The sequence below is a fragment of the Hemitrygon akajei genome, chromosome 9, assembly GCF_048418815.1.
Source record: "Hemitrygon akajei chromosome 9, sHemAka1.3, whole genome shotgun sequence".
NCBI lineage: Eukaryota > Metazoa > Chordata > Chondrichthyes > Myliobatiformes > Dasyatidae > Hemitrygon > Hemitrygon akajei.
Genome location: NC_133132.1, coordinates 63,066,414 through 63,084,938, shown reverse-complemented (window position 1 = coordinate 63,084,938; position 18,525 = coordinate 63,066,414). Strand labels below are relative to the sequence as shown.

The window sequence follows — 18,525 nt, the reverse complement described above, 5'->3', positions numbered from 1 at the left end:
CGACTGTAGCCTAACGCTTTTCCAATGACCGATGGCGTTTCACCTCTTTCCAATCGCTTTATTATTTCCACTTTATTTTCAATCATGATCGTGATAATTTTCGTGAACAGAAACACTGCGGATTCAGAGATCTGCCGTCGGGTCCTAATGTCCACCGCACTGAGACCAGTTAAATAAGGTCTGGGATTCTGCTGGGTCCTAAGGTCCGCTTCTTTATTTATTTATCTATCTATCTATCTATTTATTAGTTTTCTAATACATTTTCTACATAACTACAGATAAAAAAAAACCCAGATCAAAATGAAGAACCTTGATACAGTGCAAAAATAAACATACAATAATAATATGATACAAAGAAAGATATTTGAGAAAGCACCCAAATTGAAGACATGTAAAATTAGTATCCTCCCCAAGCCCCGCAACAAAAAAAAACTCCAGACCAACCACAACACAATATAGAGAATATAAATCAGGACAATCAAATCCCCAAAACTGTAAATACACTTAGCAACAGAAGATATTAATGCCTACTACCAAAAAAAAAGGAGCTGAAAGCAAGGGACCGAAAAAAAACCTTAGTTAAGAGGAAGGTTATGAAAGTACTCAATAAAAGGTCCCCAGACCTTATGGAGCTTTAAATCCGAATTAAGAACTGAATAATGAATTTTTTCAAGGTCTAAGCAAGCCATAATATCGTTAAGCCATTGAGCATGCATGGGCGGGGCAACATCTCTCCATCTAAGGAGGATTAAACGTCTAGCCAGGAGAGAGGCAAAAGATAATAATCGACACTTAGTCGAACTCAGATATAAATCTGTCTCACCCCAGAAACCGAACAAAGCAATTAAAGGGTTAGGTTCTAGGTGGTGATTCAGAATATACGATAACGTTGTGAAGACATCTTTCCAAAATTTCTCCAAGCTCGGACAAAACCAGTACATATGAATGAGAGAGGCCTCGCCCCTTTTGCATTTATCACAAAGCGGACTGATGTTGGGGTAAAATCGAGATAATTTAGTTTTAGACATATGGGCTCTATGAACAATCTTAAACTGTAAAAGGCAATAGCGAGCACAAAGAGAGGTTGAATTAACCGATTTGAGAATCGAGTCCCAAGTCTCATCAGATAAGGAGGTATTTAAATCATGCTCCCATGCCATTTTAATTTTATCCACAGGGGCACGTTGTAAGGCTGCTAGTTTATCACGAATAAATGATATTAAACCTTTACCTAGTGGATTAATAGAAAGAAATAAGTCCATAACATTTTTTTTCAGGCATTTCAGGGAAGTTAGGGAGTAAAGGAGTAATAAAGTATCTAATTTGGAGATATCTAAAAAAATGAGCATTGGGCAGATTGAACTTAGCAGAGAGCTGTTGAAAAGAAGCGAAGCGATTATCAATAAAAAGATCTTCAAAATGTCTAATGCCCTTCCTATACCAATCATGGAATGCTGAGTCATACGTAGTAGGTAAAAAAAGGTGGTTATGTTAGATAGGGCTAGAAAAGGAGAAACCATGGAAACCATAAAATTTCCTAAACTGAGCCCATATACGCAAAGTGTGTCTGACAAGAGGATTAACTATTAATCTGGACAAACTACTAGGGAGTACAGAGCCGAGAAGTGCAGAGATAGATAATTCTTTAGTGGAGCTCCACTCCATTGCCACCCAATTAGGGCACTCGGGTTGGCCATGGAAAAAAGACCAAAAGGTAGCACAACGTATATTGGCTGCCCAATAATATAAATGGAAGTTAGGTAAAGCCATGCCACCCTCTGTTTTAGATTTTTGGAGATAAACTTTATTATTAATTCTAGAGCGCTTATTCTTCCACAGATATGACAAAATAATAGAGTCTAAGGAATCAAAAAAAGATTTAGGAATAAAAATTGGGATTGATTGAAATAGATATAAAAGTTTAGGGAGAACATACATTTTAACAACATTAATATGACCTACCAAAGACATAGATAAAGGTGACCATTGTAACAGACTCTGTTTAATAGTATATGGAAGATTGGCAACATTTTCACGAAAGAGATCTTTAAACTTCCTTGTGACTGTAATCCCAAGATAAGTAAATTGATTGTGGACTACTTTAAAAGGGAGATCACGAAATGTTAATTCTTGTGCTTCTTTATTAATTGGGAAAAGTTCGCTCTTATGTAAATTAAGTTTATATCCAGAGAACTCGCTAAACTGGTCAAGAAGTGAAAACATTGGAGGTAAGGATGTAGATGGATTTGAAAGAAAAAGTAATAAGTCATCAGCATAAAGAGAAACTTTATGCTCAACACCCCCTCACCAAATCCCAGTCAGTTCAGGACAATTTCGAAAAGCTATCGCCAAAGGTTCTGTAGCCAAATCAAAGAGAAAGGGACTTAAAGGGCATCCCTGACGGGTGCCACGTTTGAGGTTAAATAACTGGGATTTCTGAAAATTAGTTAAAACAGAGGCAGTAGAACACAAATACAGCAATTTGATCCAATAGATAAAACTTTGACCGAAGTCAAATTTTTCTAAAACTGCAAAAAGGTAGTTCCACTCTATACGATCAAATGCTTTCTCCGCATCGAGGGAAATAACACATTCAGGAATCCCAGTTGGAGGTGAATATAAAATGTTAAATAAACGCCGAATGTTAAAAAAAGGAAGACGGTTTTTAATAAAACCAGTTTGATCATCAGAAATAATAGAGGGAATAACAGTTTCTAATCTATAAGCCAAAACTTTGGCCAAGATTTTAACATCAACATTAAGCAAAGAAATCGGCCTATACGAGGAACACTCTGTTGGGTCTTTAACCTTTTTTAATAAAAGAATAATAGATGCCTCATTAAAAGAGGGTGGCAATTTGCCGTAGTTAAACGAGTCAGATAATACTGAGAGTAACTGAGGAGAAAGAAGTGAAGAGAATGATTTATAAAATTCTACGGGGAACCCATCAGGTCCAGGAGATTTCCCTGAGGACAGTGCAGAAATTGCAAGAGATATTTCTTCTGATGATATAGGCGCCCTAAGTTTGGCTTTAAAATCAGATGAAAGCGAAGGAATATTCAGATTATTTAAAAAATGATAGATAGAGATATTGTCATTCAAAGATTCAGAGGAATAAAGTCGAGAATAGAAATTTTTAAATGCGTCATTGATTTCTAAGTGATCCGATGTAAAGTCTCCATTCTCCCTCCGGATCTTTGTAATATGTTGTTTGGCTTTGGAACGCCTCAGCTGATTGGCTAGAAATTTACCAGATTTGTCACCATGAATGTAAAAGCGACTCTTACTTTCAAGAAGTTGACGGTCAACAGGTTGAGTAGACAGAAGATTAAATTTAGTTTGAAGTTCTACACGTTTCTTGTATAGTTCAGGATTCTTAGTTTGAGCATACAGTTGATCCAATTCTTTAATCTGATTAATGAGGTCTAATCGATCTGCACAGGACTTTCTATTAAGATTTGCTGTATAGGAGATTATTTGACCCCTCAAATATGCTTTCATGGCATCCCAGACAATCTGGGATAACATTTCAGGTGATGAATTGGTGTTAAAATAAAAGGTTATCTGATCCTTGATAAATTTTAGAAAATCATCATCCGATAATAAAGTCGAATCAAACCGCCAGTGTTTATTCCTCTGAGGGAGACCAGGAAAATTTAAAGACAGAGTAATTGGGGCATGGTCAGAAATCAGTATACTCTGATAATCACAAGAATAGACAAATGGAATGAGCTGATTATCGAGTAAGAAGTAGTCAATTCTAGTAAAGGTATGGTGAACATGTGAAAAAAAAGAATAATCTCTCGCAGTGGGATGAAGGAAACGCCATATATCAGAGATACCAAAATTAGAGAGAAACGATTGAATAGCAAAGGCAGATTTAGTAGGTGGTCTAGTAACAGAGGACGATCGATCCAAACTAGGATCTAACCAACAGTTGAAATCACCACCCAGTATAAGAGAGTATGAGTTTAAGTCTGGTAGTGAGGAGAAAAAAACATTCAAAAAAATTAACATCATCAAAATTGGGGGCATACAGGTTTGTTAGTACAACTTTAGTATTATATAGTTTACCAGAAACAATAATAAAACGGCCATTTGTATCAGATATCTTATTATGGAGTTCAAAAGGAATATTTGAGTTAATAAGGATGGAGACCCCCCCCCTAGCTTTGGCGGCAAAGGATGAATGAAAATGCTGACCCGCCCACTTTGACAAAAGCCGGGAGTTATCAAAACAACGAATATGAGTTTCTTGAAGGAAGGCAATGTCCGCTTTGAGTTGTTTAATATGTGAGAAGCCCTTCCTTCTTTTAACAGGGTGATTCAATCCCTTTACATTCCAGCTCACAAATTTAGGTGTATTAACCATTATCAATTGTTAGTGCGTAGAAGGCAGCAGGCATATAAAAAGTCAAACAGTACCATAACAGTCTGGGAGCAAAAATGTAAACATAGATTCGTAGAATCAAAAAAACAGAAACATGTCCTGAGTAACAAAAGAAAGCAAAAGAAACAGTGAGCAGTGTTGGAACTGGAGAATCCACCCCATCCTCGCAACCCAAAACTAGATGGCTACCAAAAAGAACAGCTAGCTCTACCAAAAAAATTAACCCAAGTATGACTTCCAGTTCTGTGTCGTTAACAACAGCTCCGTATAAATACTATAGCAAATGGTAGCTAGTTTATGCACTAGAAAACATAATTACGAATAGGAACAACTTCAACAGAAGTATAAAACTTAATACGAAGAAAATCAGAAGAAAACCAAAACTAACCTACCCGCGAAAGATTATAGAAGATTAAAAGAGAGAAAAAAAAAGGGAGGGAGAAAAGGGGGAAATTATAGATTCGAAGAGAGTACTTATCAACCATTTACAGAAAAAAAAGGGCAAAACTTAAACCATGAATCAACCAACAGGGAGGCCTTCAATAAAAACTCCAAACCTCCAAAACAAGTTAGAGTCAATTGTAGATCTCTATAAATAAAGTTATACAAGAATAAAATGGATTACACACGTACAGTCTAAACGTCCGCAGGGAAACATTAAACTCGGATTATCTATTTAGAAAAAAACGCACCAAGTCCAGGGAGAGATTGTCTACAGCCCTTAGAGTTTCGATAGATAATGACTGAGTTGTTCAAGTAAAGTCTGAGTCCGGAAAAAATAGCTTTACTACGAGAGGTACTTATCCACCACTTTAGAGGTTCAGACCGGGTTCCGAAGGAGACGGAATGGCCGGAAGACTTCCAACAAATGCCTCAGCCTCCTTCACTGATTTAAACCACTTAAATTCTCCAGTAGCAAGCGTAATTCGAAGGTCGGCTGGGTTTTGAAGGGAGGGTCTAAGTCCACGATCAAAAAGCACTTTCATTACACCTTTAAACTCAGCATGCATCTTCAGAACCTGGGGGGCAAAATCCTCCACAAAACGAATGACTGTATTTTGAAAAGCAAAAGTACCTCTGCGGCGTGCCTCCATGATCAAACAGTTTTTCACCTGGTATTGATGAAAGCACAAAATTACCGGCCGTGGGCGGGAACCCAGAGTTGCACGGGGAACGTAGATCCTGTGTGCCCTTTCAAGCTCAGATGGAGTCGCAAGAAGTTCCTTCCCAAAAATCTCACAGAGAAAATCGGGAAAAAATTTCATGGGAGAGCCCTGTTCGGTGGCCTCTGGCAAACCAAGAATTCGTAGATTGCAATGTCTGCTCCAGTTTTCAAGATCCACCATTTTGGAAAAAAGTTTACAATTCTGCTCCTGTAGGCTGGAGCAGAGGTTTTCCAGATATTGGACACGGCGTTTTAAATCTTCAGAAGTTGAGTCGATGCGAGATAAATGTTCAGCATGTTCGTCCACTCTAGCGTTGATCCGATCCAATTTGACATCCAGCCGGTTGAAAGAAGTTCTAAATTCCTCTAAAATATCTTGTCGATGCTGTTCCAAAGCAGCGAGAATGTCAGCCAGCAGAGCCGTAGAAGTTTCCTTTTTCCCGGTTTTAGTACTTTTGTTAGACATTATAAGATAGATGTGTTCGCAGGCAAGTAAAAGAAACCTAATAAAATACCTAACTAAGATTTAAGAGTGGAGACATATAGTGCAAAGATAGGGAGAATGACGGAGCAAAAGTTCGGAGCAGCTAAACAGTCGCCATCTTACCAGAAGGCCAGGTCCACCTCATTGAGACAGGTTGAATAAGGGACTTGAGCATCCATGTTTTTTGGTATCTGCGAAGGGTACCAATTCCTCGCAGATAAGGAGGGTCGACTGTATTTAAAGTTTGTGGAATCCTTCATAAGTGCCTGGTGAAAGTGAGTCAAAGCGGAGAGGTTTGATAACCCACTAACAGAAATAAAGGAATTGAAATGGGTTGCACCATTGTTAAGTTATCAATAGCACAGAATTCAATGAGAGAATAGTAGGTAGTATTGTGGACTTGCAAGATGCAGAGAGTAGCATGTGGTGGTTTCTTCTGCTGAAATTCCCAATTGTAAGTTGGAGTTCTGGTTGTGAGTCTGTCCAAGATTCTTGCCTTTACTTAACTGACCAATAGTGTTATTTTTATTCACTGAATAGCTAGATCAGTATAACTAGAATATAATGCAGCACCTTGTGTAATTTACAAACTTGAATTTTTGTCGCCTTTATCCTTTTTAAGAATGACTTTGTAAAAATTTGTTCAGTAACCCAAGCCTCTGGGGAATACAGGTAAAGCCATGCCCACAGTACAATAGAAAGGTCATCTAGAGAAGGATGGTGTATTGTTGAAGCAAGTAAGGTAGATCCAATTATCCTGTGCTGTAGATCCAAAGCAGTCACTGTATAACTCCTAATGCCACTTGCAAGTGAGTGCAGATTTAAGTGGGTCATGCTGATAAAAGCATAGTTTGAAGTTGTGATGGTTTAGACTCCTGGGACAATGGCATTGGTTCTGGGAAATGGGATCTGTATAAATATATGTATTACATCCTAGTAGAGATTAGTTCAACGTTATTATGGAAGATTAGAAGCCTGTGACCAGTTTTGTGTTACAGGGATCAGTGCTGGGTCCCTTGTGTTTGTCATATGTATTAAGAATTTGGAAAAGTGTGTTCGTGGTATGATTAGTAAATGATGACACCAAAAATGGCGGTATGAATGACAATGTTTCTGTAGATGCTGTTGTAACCTTAGACAATGAATAGAACTGTCCAAGGTCCTTGGATTTAGCTTTGTGGAACAGAGACACCTAGGATTATTAGTGCATGGTTACTTGAAAATGATAACGTAAGAAGAGGTGAAGTAGGTATGGCATGTATGCCTTTTAAGTGTCGAACAATTGAGTACGAGAGTTGGGATGTCATTTTATGGTTGTACACAACATTGAAGAGATCACATGGAGTATTATGTACAATTCTGGTCAGCCTGCTGTAGGAAAGCTATGATTAAGCTTGAGAGGATGCTGAAAAGATTCTCAAGCATTTTGCCAAAACTAAAGGACTTGAGTTAAAAGTAGAGCCCAGATAGGCTGGGACTGTTTTCCTCCAAACGAAGAAGGCTACGGGATGACTTTATAAATGTTTCTAAAGTCATGAGAGACATGGAAAAGCTGGATGGTCCTCTTCTCAGGGCAGAAGGTGAAGGGGAAAAATTTAAAGAAGATGCGAATGGGTAGTTTTTCCAAAATGGAATTCCAATTTTGTCATTCTTCTGATTTTTTGTTTTTTCTGAATTATCATCAGATTGCTACAGACATGGCGAGTGAAAGGGAAATTTGCATTTGTGGGCACCCTTCATAACTACAGAATGTCACAAAACACTTCACAGCCATTGAAGTATGTTCATTGTTATAATGAAGGGAATCATATAATAAATGTATTCATGTAAGGTCCAACGGGGCTAAAGGGGGTCATGAAAGGTCCATGACAAGTTGGATGAAAGAGAAGTCTGACACGTTATATTTACATTGAGGAAGAGGGTGTGTCCACTCAAGGACAAAGAAGTCATTTTATGCCTGGAACTGAAAGAAATGGGTGAGGTACTGAATGAGTACTTTGCATCTATAATTGGAGATCATGGAGGGGTGTGTTGATATTCAGGGATATGCTGATATCAAAAAAAGCAGTATGGGGTCTCTTTTGAAGTGTAATAAAGTGTGTAATTTCCCAGGTCCTCTCTTGGGATTATCAGAATTAGATCATGGGCAACTCTTTGGGCTGAGTGAGAGGAACAAAGGGAAAAAGTTCTGAGTAATGTTGATTAAAACTTAAGGAAAAATCTGATACAAGAGGGGGAAGTGAAGGCCACCGATTGTACAGGCTAGGCTGTGTTCACTCGAGGTTTGACGTTTGGGAGCTGAGTTGATTGAAATCCTGGGAATGTGGATTTGAGGTTGCAGTCAGATCAGCCATGATCCTATTAATCGGATAAATGGAGGAAGCACAGCAGCTCCTACTTACTTAGAAGTTTGCAATGTTTCGGCATGACATCTCAAACTTTGACAAACTTCTATAGATGTATGGTAGATAATACAGTGACTGGTTGTATCGTGGTGTGGCATGGAAACACCAATGTCCTTAAAGAGAAAATCCTCAAAAAGAAGTGAATACAGCCCAGAGCATCACTGGTAAAGCGCTCCCCACCATTCAGCACATCTAGGTGAAGAACTGTCACAGGAAAACAGCATCCATCATCAGGGACCCCCACCACCCAGACCATGCTGTCTTCTCACTATTGCCATCAAGAAGGTGGTACAGGAGCCTCAGAACTCACACCATCAGGTTCACCTCTCAAACCTCCAGTTCTTGAACCACAGGGAATAACTTCACAAACCCCATCACTGAACTGTTTCCACAACCTATGGACTCACTTTCAAGGGCTATTTATCTGAATGTTCTCAATATTTATTTCTTATTGATTAATTAATTTCTCTTTTGCATTTGCGCAGTTTGTTGTCTTTCGCATATTGGTTGTTTGCTAACCTTTGAGTGCAGTCTTTCTATTGTGCTTTGACTTTCTGTGTATGCTCGCAAGTCAACAAATCTCAGGGTTGTATATGGTGACATATATATACTTTGATAATACATTTACTGTGAACTTTGAAAGAGTAGAGCAGGGGTGAGATACCAGGTGGTAGACATTCCTGCTCATACTACTCACTTGTGTACTTTAAATGGATTTTTTAAATAGCTTAGTGGCAGTAAGCTTATGGAAAATGTTTGAGTATTTTTGGTTGTTGCTACATTTTTAACAGCAGGGTTTCATAAGGTTGGTTACTTGGTTCTTTTTTCAGAAATATAAATGAATTATATAGATCTGAGGGGCATGATAATAGGTTTGCAGATGGTGCAGAAGTTGTGCATGAGGGGAAAGGCTATATGGAGACCACAAGAAGATATATAGTTGGGTTAAAAAAACAGAGAATTAGAATTTAATCTTGAGCAGAATGAAATAGTGCACTTGCAGGAGGGTTGCAAAGCAAAGGATTAAGTATTAAATGAGAGGATAAAATAGTCTACTGCAGGAATTCAGCAGGTTGAGCAGTATATGTGGAGGAGAAATGAATTGTTGATATTTTGGGCCAAGACCATGTATCAGGACTGTTGAGTGGAGAGGGGAGATAGCAAGGATGAAGAGGGAAAAAAAGGAGAGAGACAGAACACTATAAGACTGAGGCAAAATAATTTTAACGTAAATCTCATAGAAATGGTATCCACCTTTATGCAGATTCTCCAGAATTTTTGATGACAGTGTGTTTAGATTTACAGTATATTTCCCCAATAGTAGTGTGAAAAATGTGCGGTTGTACCAGTGAAAGAGGTTAGAGTGTAACTTAAGCTTTTGGTGCTAGAGATTGAAATTATCATTCCTCATTTGGCTGCATACAGTTTTAACTTTTTTAAAAACCTTTATCTACTTGCACTAAAGATTTTAACTTCTGTGAGTGTTGGCAGATGTTGTGCAGGCAAAGGCAGTGAGCTCACTGATTTTCGATCTAAGACAGGCCAGGAAATGTATTTTCTACAAGTATGTCTGGTTTCTATTAAATTTATAAGTTTATTGTGGAACCACAATATTTGAGTGACTGAAAGAAGTGATTTAACTAAAAAGTAGATGGTACTTGGATCTAGATTGGAAATAAAAACAAAGAATTATAATTAGTTTATTTTACTCTTAAGTTATTTAATTAGGATTATGGAAAGTCATGTTTGTTTAAATGCTCCTTTTAAAAATATGTGCTGCTTTGCATCACGTTTAGAGCACAGGGTGGCTGGTTTCATAAACACATGCTGACAGTGCACTTGACAGACTTGAGTTGTTCACAAATTCAGCACCATCTAAGTCATTTCAAACATGTCAGAGATCCTTGCATGAAAAATACATATTTACTTAAATTTGTAGAGTCAGTAACTTACAAGTTCCTTTAGCAGGTTAATCAGCTCTGATTGGATGGTGATCTTTAGGTTCCTCAGTCTCATTTGTGTCAGAAGGTTATTTTCTCATTGGTTTAGCAGGTATCATGGCTGTTTTCACCACATTGAAGTTCACAGGGCTACAGACCATGGTTTACACCAGGCAAGTTTCACTGGCCTTAAACTTGGTACTTGGACAACCTCTATCCTGAATGGTGTGATGCATTTCACACCGATATCTTCTTAACGTTAATAGGAGTAGAGGCAACTGATTCCATATCTACTTCCTGGGTATCAGTTTGTCTGGCAGTCGGATTTCTAAACCTCATTGCATAAAGCTTAGCATTAGTTTGATTCTTGAGTGAAGCAATGTAAATTCATAGCAGGGTCTCAGTTTCTGTAATACCAGTTAGCTGGAATTTGAATTTCACTGGCGTAAAGGATGCTGCTCTTCTGATGAAAGTGTAATCTAATCAAATTCAATACAAATAGAAATAAGAAAGTTGCCAATTCGCTCACTATTCTGCTTTTCCTTGACTCTAGTATCTTGTTATGGACTACTATGTGGGTGGAGATCTCTTAACACTACTCAGTAAATTTGAGGACCGATTACCAGAAGACATGGCAAAGTTCTACTTGGCAGAAATGGTGTTGGCCATCGATTCAGTTCATCAGTTACACTATGTGCACAGGTAAGATGAACTAACATAATGGTTTGATAGTTTATGAAATGTATTAGAATCTAAACTTTATTTTTGTCACAATTTCATGGATTGTCATACTTTTCCTGTTTTCTTATATTTACAGATTATTTTAAACTGTTATTATGAAAAGTTCCTATTCATAATGGACTTAACTAGCATTTTCAAAATTATTAATTTTTTTTGTGCATATGAAGGAATACCAGCTTTACAAATGAAAATTAACAAAGAGCACGAAGCTAACATTTGTCACAATTAATGTCAACAAATACCTTCATTGATTTGAGCTGAATTTCTTTAATAACTCTATAAAGAAAGCTGAGAGCTGATTCAAGTAATTTCCCAGCATTTGTGGTCCAGAACTGATTGCAGAGGTGGGGAATTAATTTCATAGATGTAAGGGTAAATAGAATGTAGAGGGACAGCTTTATTTTTGTTCCTTAATCTACTGCATCATTATCCAGTTAACATTTAAAACTGGGAGTCATCACAATTATAGATGTACATTGATGATGGGTTGTTCATTAACATTTCCAATTTCAGAGTAAATTTATTATCGAAGTATGTACTATATGTTACCCTATGCTACATTTCCTTGCTGGAATTTATAAGGTGAGAAAGAAATACAGTAGATTTTTTTGAAAATTCTTAAACAAAGATCGACATAAACCAATATGCAAAGGAAATCAAAAATATGCAAATAAAAATACTGAAACATGATTTGTACAGAGCCCTTGAAAAGTGAGTCTGTAGATAGTAGAATCAATTCAGAGTAGTGGTGAATGAAGTTATCCAAACTAGTTCAGGAACCTGTTGGTTGTAGGGTAATAATTGTTCCTGAACCTGGTGATGTGGGACCTGAGGCTTCTGTACTTCCTACCTGATGGTAGTAGCAAGAAGAGGACATTCAAATTAAAATCAGAACTCCCACTGCTCTGTATCACATTTATAACTTATAACTGCTGGCCCTGAGAAAGACATGCATAGGAGAAAATCACCTGTTCACAAGTTCATCACTATTTAAATCTCTTTAAAAATGTCAGAATTCCTTGTATGCAAAAGGCTTAATTTTTAAACTACTATGCTGAGTCAATAATCTACAGGTTCCTTTCATAGCAAATGTATGTCACATGCCCCTTCATTTCTGCCCCATAATTCACAGAAGTGCACCATACCTTGGTTCCCTTTGTGTGCAAATATCTGCCATTCTCTGTCTCAAATATTCTTAGAGATTGAGTCCTCACATTTCTCTCATGCAGAGAACTTCAAAGAATGGTCACCCTCTTGGTGAAGAAAATTCTAATCTCAGTCTTGAGTGGCCACCCATTATTCTTAACTCTCTGTTGCCCAGTTCTAGACAATATTCCTGTCAAACCACACAAGAATTGTGTGTATTTCAATGAGATTCCCTCCCAGTTCTTTTAAACTCTGATGAATATAGATGTGGTCTTATCAATCCCTCTCCAGAGGACAATAAAGCCTGCCTCCACAAAGGACACATGTGTTGCTTTGGATTTCCAGTATCTGCAGAATTTCTCATGTTTAAGTTTTTGCTGCCTCCCAAATCCTGGAATCCATCTGGTTAATCTTGGTGGTGTTCCATGCATTGTAAATATATTGTTCCTGAGTTTTGAAATCGGGCCTCTGTTCAGTGTTCCAAGTGTGATCTCGTCAGGACCTTCTATAATTCCATTAAATCAACTTTATTTATTCAAATTCTCTTGAAATAAAGGCAGATATTACTGTTTTCCCTTATAATTGCTTGCTTTACCTACATGTCTATTTTCAGTGATTTGTTTATAAATGCACAAGGTCTCTCTGATACCAAGGTCCTTCAGTCCTTTGCCACTTAAAATATACTACATTTATACTACTTTTTTCTAGTTTTGCGTGTTATATTCCACACTTCTGTCCTTGTCATTGACATAGCCTCTCTTTTATCTTGTCAAAACTTCTCTGCATCCGCTTGGCAAGCTAAATTGTTACCCAGCTTGGTATCATTATAAAACTCAAATATATTACACAATCCTCCATCCAGATCATTGCTGTAGCTTGTGAACAGCTGTGGCACCAATTCCGGTTCCTGTGGCAGCTCACCAGTTACAACCTACAGCCTGAAATGAATAATTTTATCTTGTGCACTTTTGCATTAATTAACCAGCCCTTAATTCATGCTAATATACTACTTCCGATTACATTCACTCTTAATTTTGTGTAATACTATCTCATGCTCCCCATTATGAATCTGGGTCCAAGAGCTTGCACTCCTTTCCATTCACAGGGACTTGGTTCCTCTGCCCTCTTTCTATTCACTCTGGCATTGATGCCCGCACTACTTTTTCATCATTGAGACTCCAGTTTCTGTAGTCCCTATCCACTCACCCTGCTCCTGGTTCTTGTGCTTCCTTCCAACATATCTGGTTTATTGGAATATTAGCTGTTTAACATCTAAATAAAGTGAATTAATATTACATTGATGTAGCTGGGAAAACATGACAATCTGGCATTACTGAAGTCCCATGCAAATGTATTTGAGTTTTTGGATTTAAAAAAGTAAAAGATTTATCAAGGATGATTTCTGTTTCATAAATCTGTGTTGGTTTTGCCTGATGTTATTTTCTAAGCACTCTGCTATCGTGTCCTCATCAATAGGTTCTAGCATATGTCATATCATTGATATCTGGCTAATCCCTATTTTTTTTCTTCCTTTCTTAAATAATGGAGCTGTTCTTAATACCTTTTAATCTGTGGGAATATTCAAGAGTGTGGAATTTTGGAACATACTTGTGTTCTGAATTACCTAGGGCCCAGGTGAGACTGCACGTGAAATATTGTGAACGGCTCTGTTCAATTTAAAATGGATATACTTATAATAGGAGATTTGTAGAAAGGCTCACATGTGTGATAATTACCTATCAAGGAAGTGCATTTTTACAGAGCACGAGAGCAGCAAAAGAGCAAACACGTCATTCTGATAGTTGTTGCTAAAGCACATTGAATGTAGCTGCAGTTATTCAAATGTGTGAACGAAACAGCAGGATAGAAAATTATTATCCTTTCAGGAACACACTAAGGCATTTTTCATGTAAGATGTGATGATTTTCCATTCTCACTCAGTCCAATTTTTGTGAAGTCATTTAACAACTTTTGCCCTCATAAGTACATATCGCTTCTATAAAACAGGTAGATGGGAATAGCTAGCTGGGCAGCCCAGTTAGCTTAGCTGAAAAGCCTGTTTATGTGCCGCATAACTCTATGACTTTTCATGGGAAAGACAAGGATTTCACAAAATTGTTCCTGATTTTCCTGTTTATTTTATAAGTTCCTCTTGTTATTGAACACTTTGCCAGATACAGGTTTTACTAACATTAGGATTAGTTTTGTCTACTATTTGTATTATCAAGATGGAGACTAGTATACATTTTCTTTCTACTTCTATGATTAGAAAGAGAAATCCACCTGGCAAGAGAATTTTGGTTCTCTGAAAATACTGGTTAGATGCCTCACCATATTGTGACTACATCTAATAAAGTTTATTTTAATTTTAGGGAAGTGTTTAGTTTTCTGTTCATTGTTCAGGCCAATGGATTGTGGGTAGGATTCAGATGTGAAAGGCATTTCTGTGTCACAGCTGTGTCGAGTTTCCTGCTAAAGTTCCTTGGCAGCCATCTTTTGAATAGAAAGTGATAATATAACAAGGACAGCTGGTGAAGTGATCTTGCTTTCCTTGTGAAGCTGTACCCACATGCCATATGTATTACACATCCCTTAGAGAGGAATCCTTGTGGATCTTTAGGAAAAGAAGTGAAAGCCAAAACTGCTTTAAATGCAGTCGTTATTTAGATTAGTATATTGCCAGGACACCTAAATCACAAACTAAATCACCTAAATAATACTTGATGACAGATGCAGGAATTGACCTGGTCTGGCTTGCGTTTAGATGTCTGTACATTAAGGGAAGTGACTATATCAGTTCTATAAGGTTTTTCTGGGCTATGTATCACTTTTCACAAGCTAATAAAACAGTTAAATGTAATTGATCCTGGTGGGACAAAACAACTTTTTTCAAGTGTACTGATTTTCATATCTTAATCCCTGCAGTCAGAAAAAAGTCATGCAGTAAAGTGCGGCTGTGGAATTGAATTCTAAGCTCAGTGCTGGCAAGTTGCTAAAATAAAATGTGCATTGTCAAAACTCTGTTTATAAAACCTTTGCTGTTTTTGCATCAGAATTTCTTTGTATGCCAAAAGTAATAACATTCATGTCAGGCTGCTGTCCATTGGTTAGTGTGACAGTACATCTGTGTAAAAAATCTAAGCAGTATTAGTTTTTACAGAACTCAAAAGCATATTTAGGACAAAAAAAGATAAATCAATGAGTTCAAGCTGTCCACAGGTTTTTGTGCCATTCTGCACAAGCTTAATGAGTACATCAGATTTCATGCATTTGTATTGCTTCCTTTCAGTACAAGGTGCCATTAGAATGCTCCATTTTCACATTCAATGCACATATCCAAACCTAAAAAAGGAAGACTTAGATTTAGAAAGTGACTTCTACAGCCACAGGCCAGGCTAAAGCCCTTTCCATGTATTGAATTACTTCAGAAATACCTGGAATTGAAAATTCAGCAATTAATTTGTATTTTGCAATCTCAAACAAACAGGTGTATTGGAATAATTATATAATTTATTTACAGCTGTAAGTGTTCACTACCTCATCAGTAAGAATTCTCTGCTCTCCTTTGAATGAGTGCAGTGAGATCCATAATGTGTCCACCTGAAACAAAAGATGGGGCCTTGGTTCAGTGTATCAGAAAAATAGTATCACTGACAGCCCAAAACTCCCTCAGTATTGTCCTTGCATGTCAGTGCTCAAGTGCCCAGCCAATGATTTTGAGATGGGTATACTCTAACTGAGCCACAGCTGATCAATTTGTTGCTGATGTGGTGCTGTGATGTACACAAATATCCGATCTGTTAATATGGAGGAGCTGGCACTACTTATGTGAGCTCTGGTTTTTGTCCTTTTGGTTGTCCTCAGGCACTCCTAGGAGAGCATATTGCTACTAATCCTGGATCTTATTCATCAAACATCTATCCATTTCAATCTTACTAATTACACTGTTTTAAATTGGCAATCTCATATAATTTCCATCCTTAAAAGTTTTTTTTATTTTGTATTTCTCATTACTGACTCCTAACTTAATAAACTACCTCTTCATTGCCAGTCTGTTCTATTCATCTGATCTAGTGGAGAAATTCATATTACCGTAGATTTCGCACTACAGAGCGCACCTGATTAAAAGCCGCTGGCTCTAATTTTAGAAAGAAAATCAATTTTGTACTTGTACAAGCCGCACCGGATTTTAGGCCGCAGGTATCCCACGTTGTAATATGAGATATTTACACAGAAAGATATTACACGTGAGGATTTTTTAACTTTTAATTAAATCCATATGGTAACATAAACAAATACATATTGCAAATGCTTTTTTTCGAACTGTGCCTGTAACACGGCTACTTTTAAATATACATACGTATCGGTAACACACAAATTACGTTGCATATACATTCCAATATCTTCTAACGACTGGTAAAAAAATATATACTGCAGCCTATCAGGAAAAGTTATTGATCGCCTTTAACTTAAAAGCAGCGTTTCGCGCTCGCCTAATGCCCCCACCTTCCCGTTTATCGCAAACCGGTATTTCCCACAAGACACAGCGAAACCGGATGTGACGTCATAGTATCCCGGGATGTAGTACTTCTAACTTTAACTAGAAAATACTAACAAATGAATTACTAAGCGAAAATATTATAAACTAAATAACTGCCATAAAGGCAGCACAATGCTTTTCTTCGAGTGTTTTCCATGTTGATGAGGGTGAGTACAAATGACTGATTTACAATAATTTAATTGTGAAAGTGCGCTTGATTTATCGTACAATTTCATTGGACCTCTGTGAACTACTCATCAATTTTATTGGTCTACTGTTACGAGGCAAAATGTTTTTGGCGGCATGAAAAAAAATCATGCATTAGCCGCACCGTAGTAAAGGCCGCAGTGTTCAAAGCTGTTCAAAATGTGGGGGAAAAGTAGCGGTTTATAATCCGACATCTACGGTAATTCACATCTCCCATGATAACATATATTAGTCATATCAGGACTAAGGTACAGAACAAGCATTAGTAAGTTTATAACCAGTTAATCCTCCACTCGTATTAGTTGAAGGATAAATGTTGGATCAGTTTGGGACTGGTTTTTCAAATAGTCAAGACACACACCTCTTCTCTTCCACACCCCCACCCCCAAACTGTACTTGAATTGACTTCATTTCATACATCCTTCATATATATGAGTAAAAGTCTTTACGTTACATCTCTGTCTAAATGTGCAATTTATAGTAATATATAATAAATAGTATATACACCAGGACAGTCAATACAACATAAAAATTGTATCAGCATGAATTAATCAGTCTGATGGCCTGGTGGAAGAAGCTGTCCGGGAGGCTGTTGGTCCTGTCTTTTATGCTGCAGTACTGTTCCCAGATGGTAGCAGCTGGAACAGTTTGTGGATGGGGTGACTCGGGCCCCCAATTATCCTTCAGGCCTTTTTTACCCACCTGTCTGTAAATGTCCTGAATAGTGAGAAGTTCACATCTACAGATGCGCTGGGCTGTCCATATCACTCTCTGCAGAGTCCTGCGATTGAGGAAATTACAGTTCCCATACCAGGCAGTGATGCAGCCAGTCAGGATGCTCTCAATTGTGCCCCTGTAGAAATTTCTTGGGATTTGGGGGGCCCATACCAAACTTCTTCAACTGCATGAGGTGAAAGAGATGCCTTTGTGCCTTCTTCACCACACAGCCAGTATGTACAGACCACATGATGTGTATGCCGAGGAACTTAAAGTTGTTCATCCTTTCAACCCCAGATCCATAGATGTCAATAGAGGTTAGCCAGTCTCCATTCCTCCTGTAGTCCACAACCAGCTCCTTTGTTTTTGTGACATTGAGGGAAAGGTTTTTTTTCTTGACACCACAGTGTTAGGGTGATGATTTCTTCTTTGTAGGCTGCCTCATGATTATCTGTGATAAGGCCAATCAGTGTAGTGGTGTCAGCAGATTTAATTAGCACATTGGAGCTGTGGGTGACGACACAGTCATGGGTATACAGAGAGTAAAGGATGGGGCTTAGGACACGACCCTGAGGGGCACCTGTGTTGAGTGTCAGAGGGGCAGAGGTGAGGGAGCTCATTCTTACCACCTGCCGGTGATCTTGAAAGGAAGTTCAGGATCCAACTACACAAGGCAGGGTGAAGGGTGAGGTCTCTAAGCTTCTTCTCAAGCCTGGAGGGGATTGTGGTATTGAATGCTGAACAGCATTCTCACATAAGCATCCCTCTTCTCCAAGTGTGTAAGGATAGT

The 18,525-nt window shown here is 37.9% G+C and overlaps 1 protein-coding gene across 10 annotated transcripts in view; it reads left to right on the top strand.

Annotated features, from left to right (window-relative positions):
* The window catches only part of LOC140733174 (serine/threonine-protein kinase MRCK alpha-like), a 575,430-nt gene that overhangs the window by 243,448 nt on the left and 313,457 nt on the right, over positions 1-18,525 (top strand). For all 10 annotated transcript variants that reach the window (XR_012100237.1, XM_073056117.1, XM_073056119.1 and 7 more), the window contains exon 5: positions 10,938-11,086. Coding sequence is in view for 9 of the 10 variants with exons in the window: in XM_073056117.1 (XP_072912218.1) it covers positions 10,938-11,086 (149 nt within the window). In the remaining variant the exon portion in view is untranslated. The remainder of the gene's footprint in view (positions 1-10,937; positions 11,087-18,525) is intronic.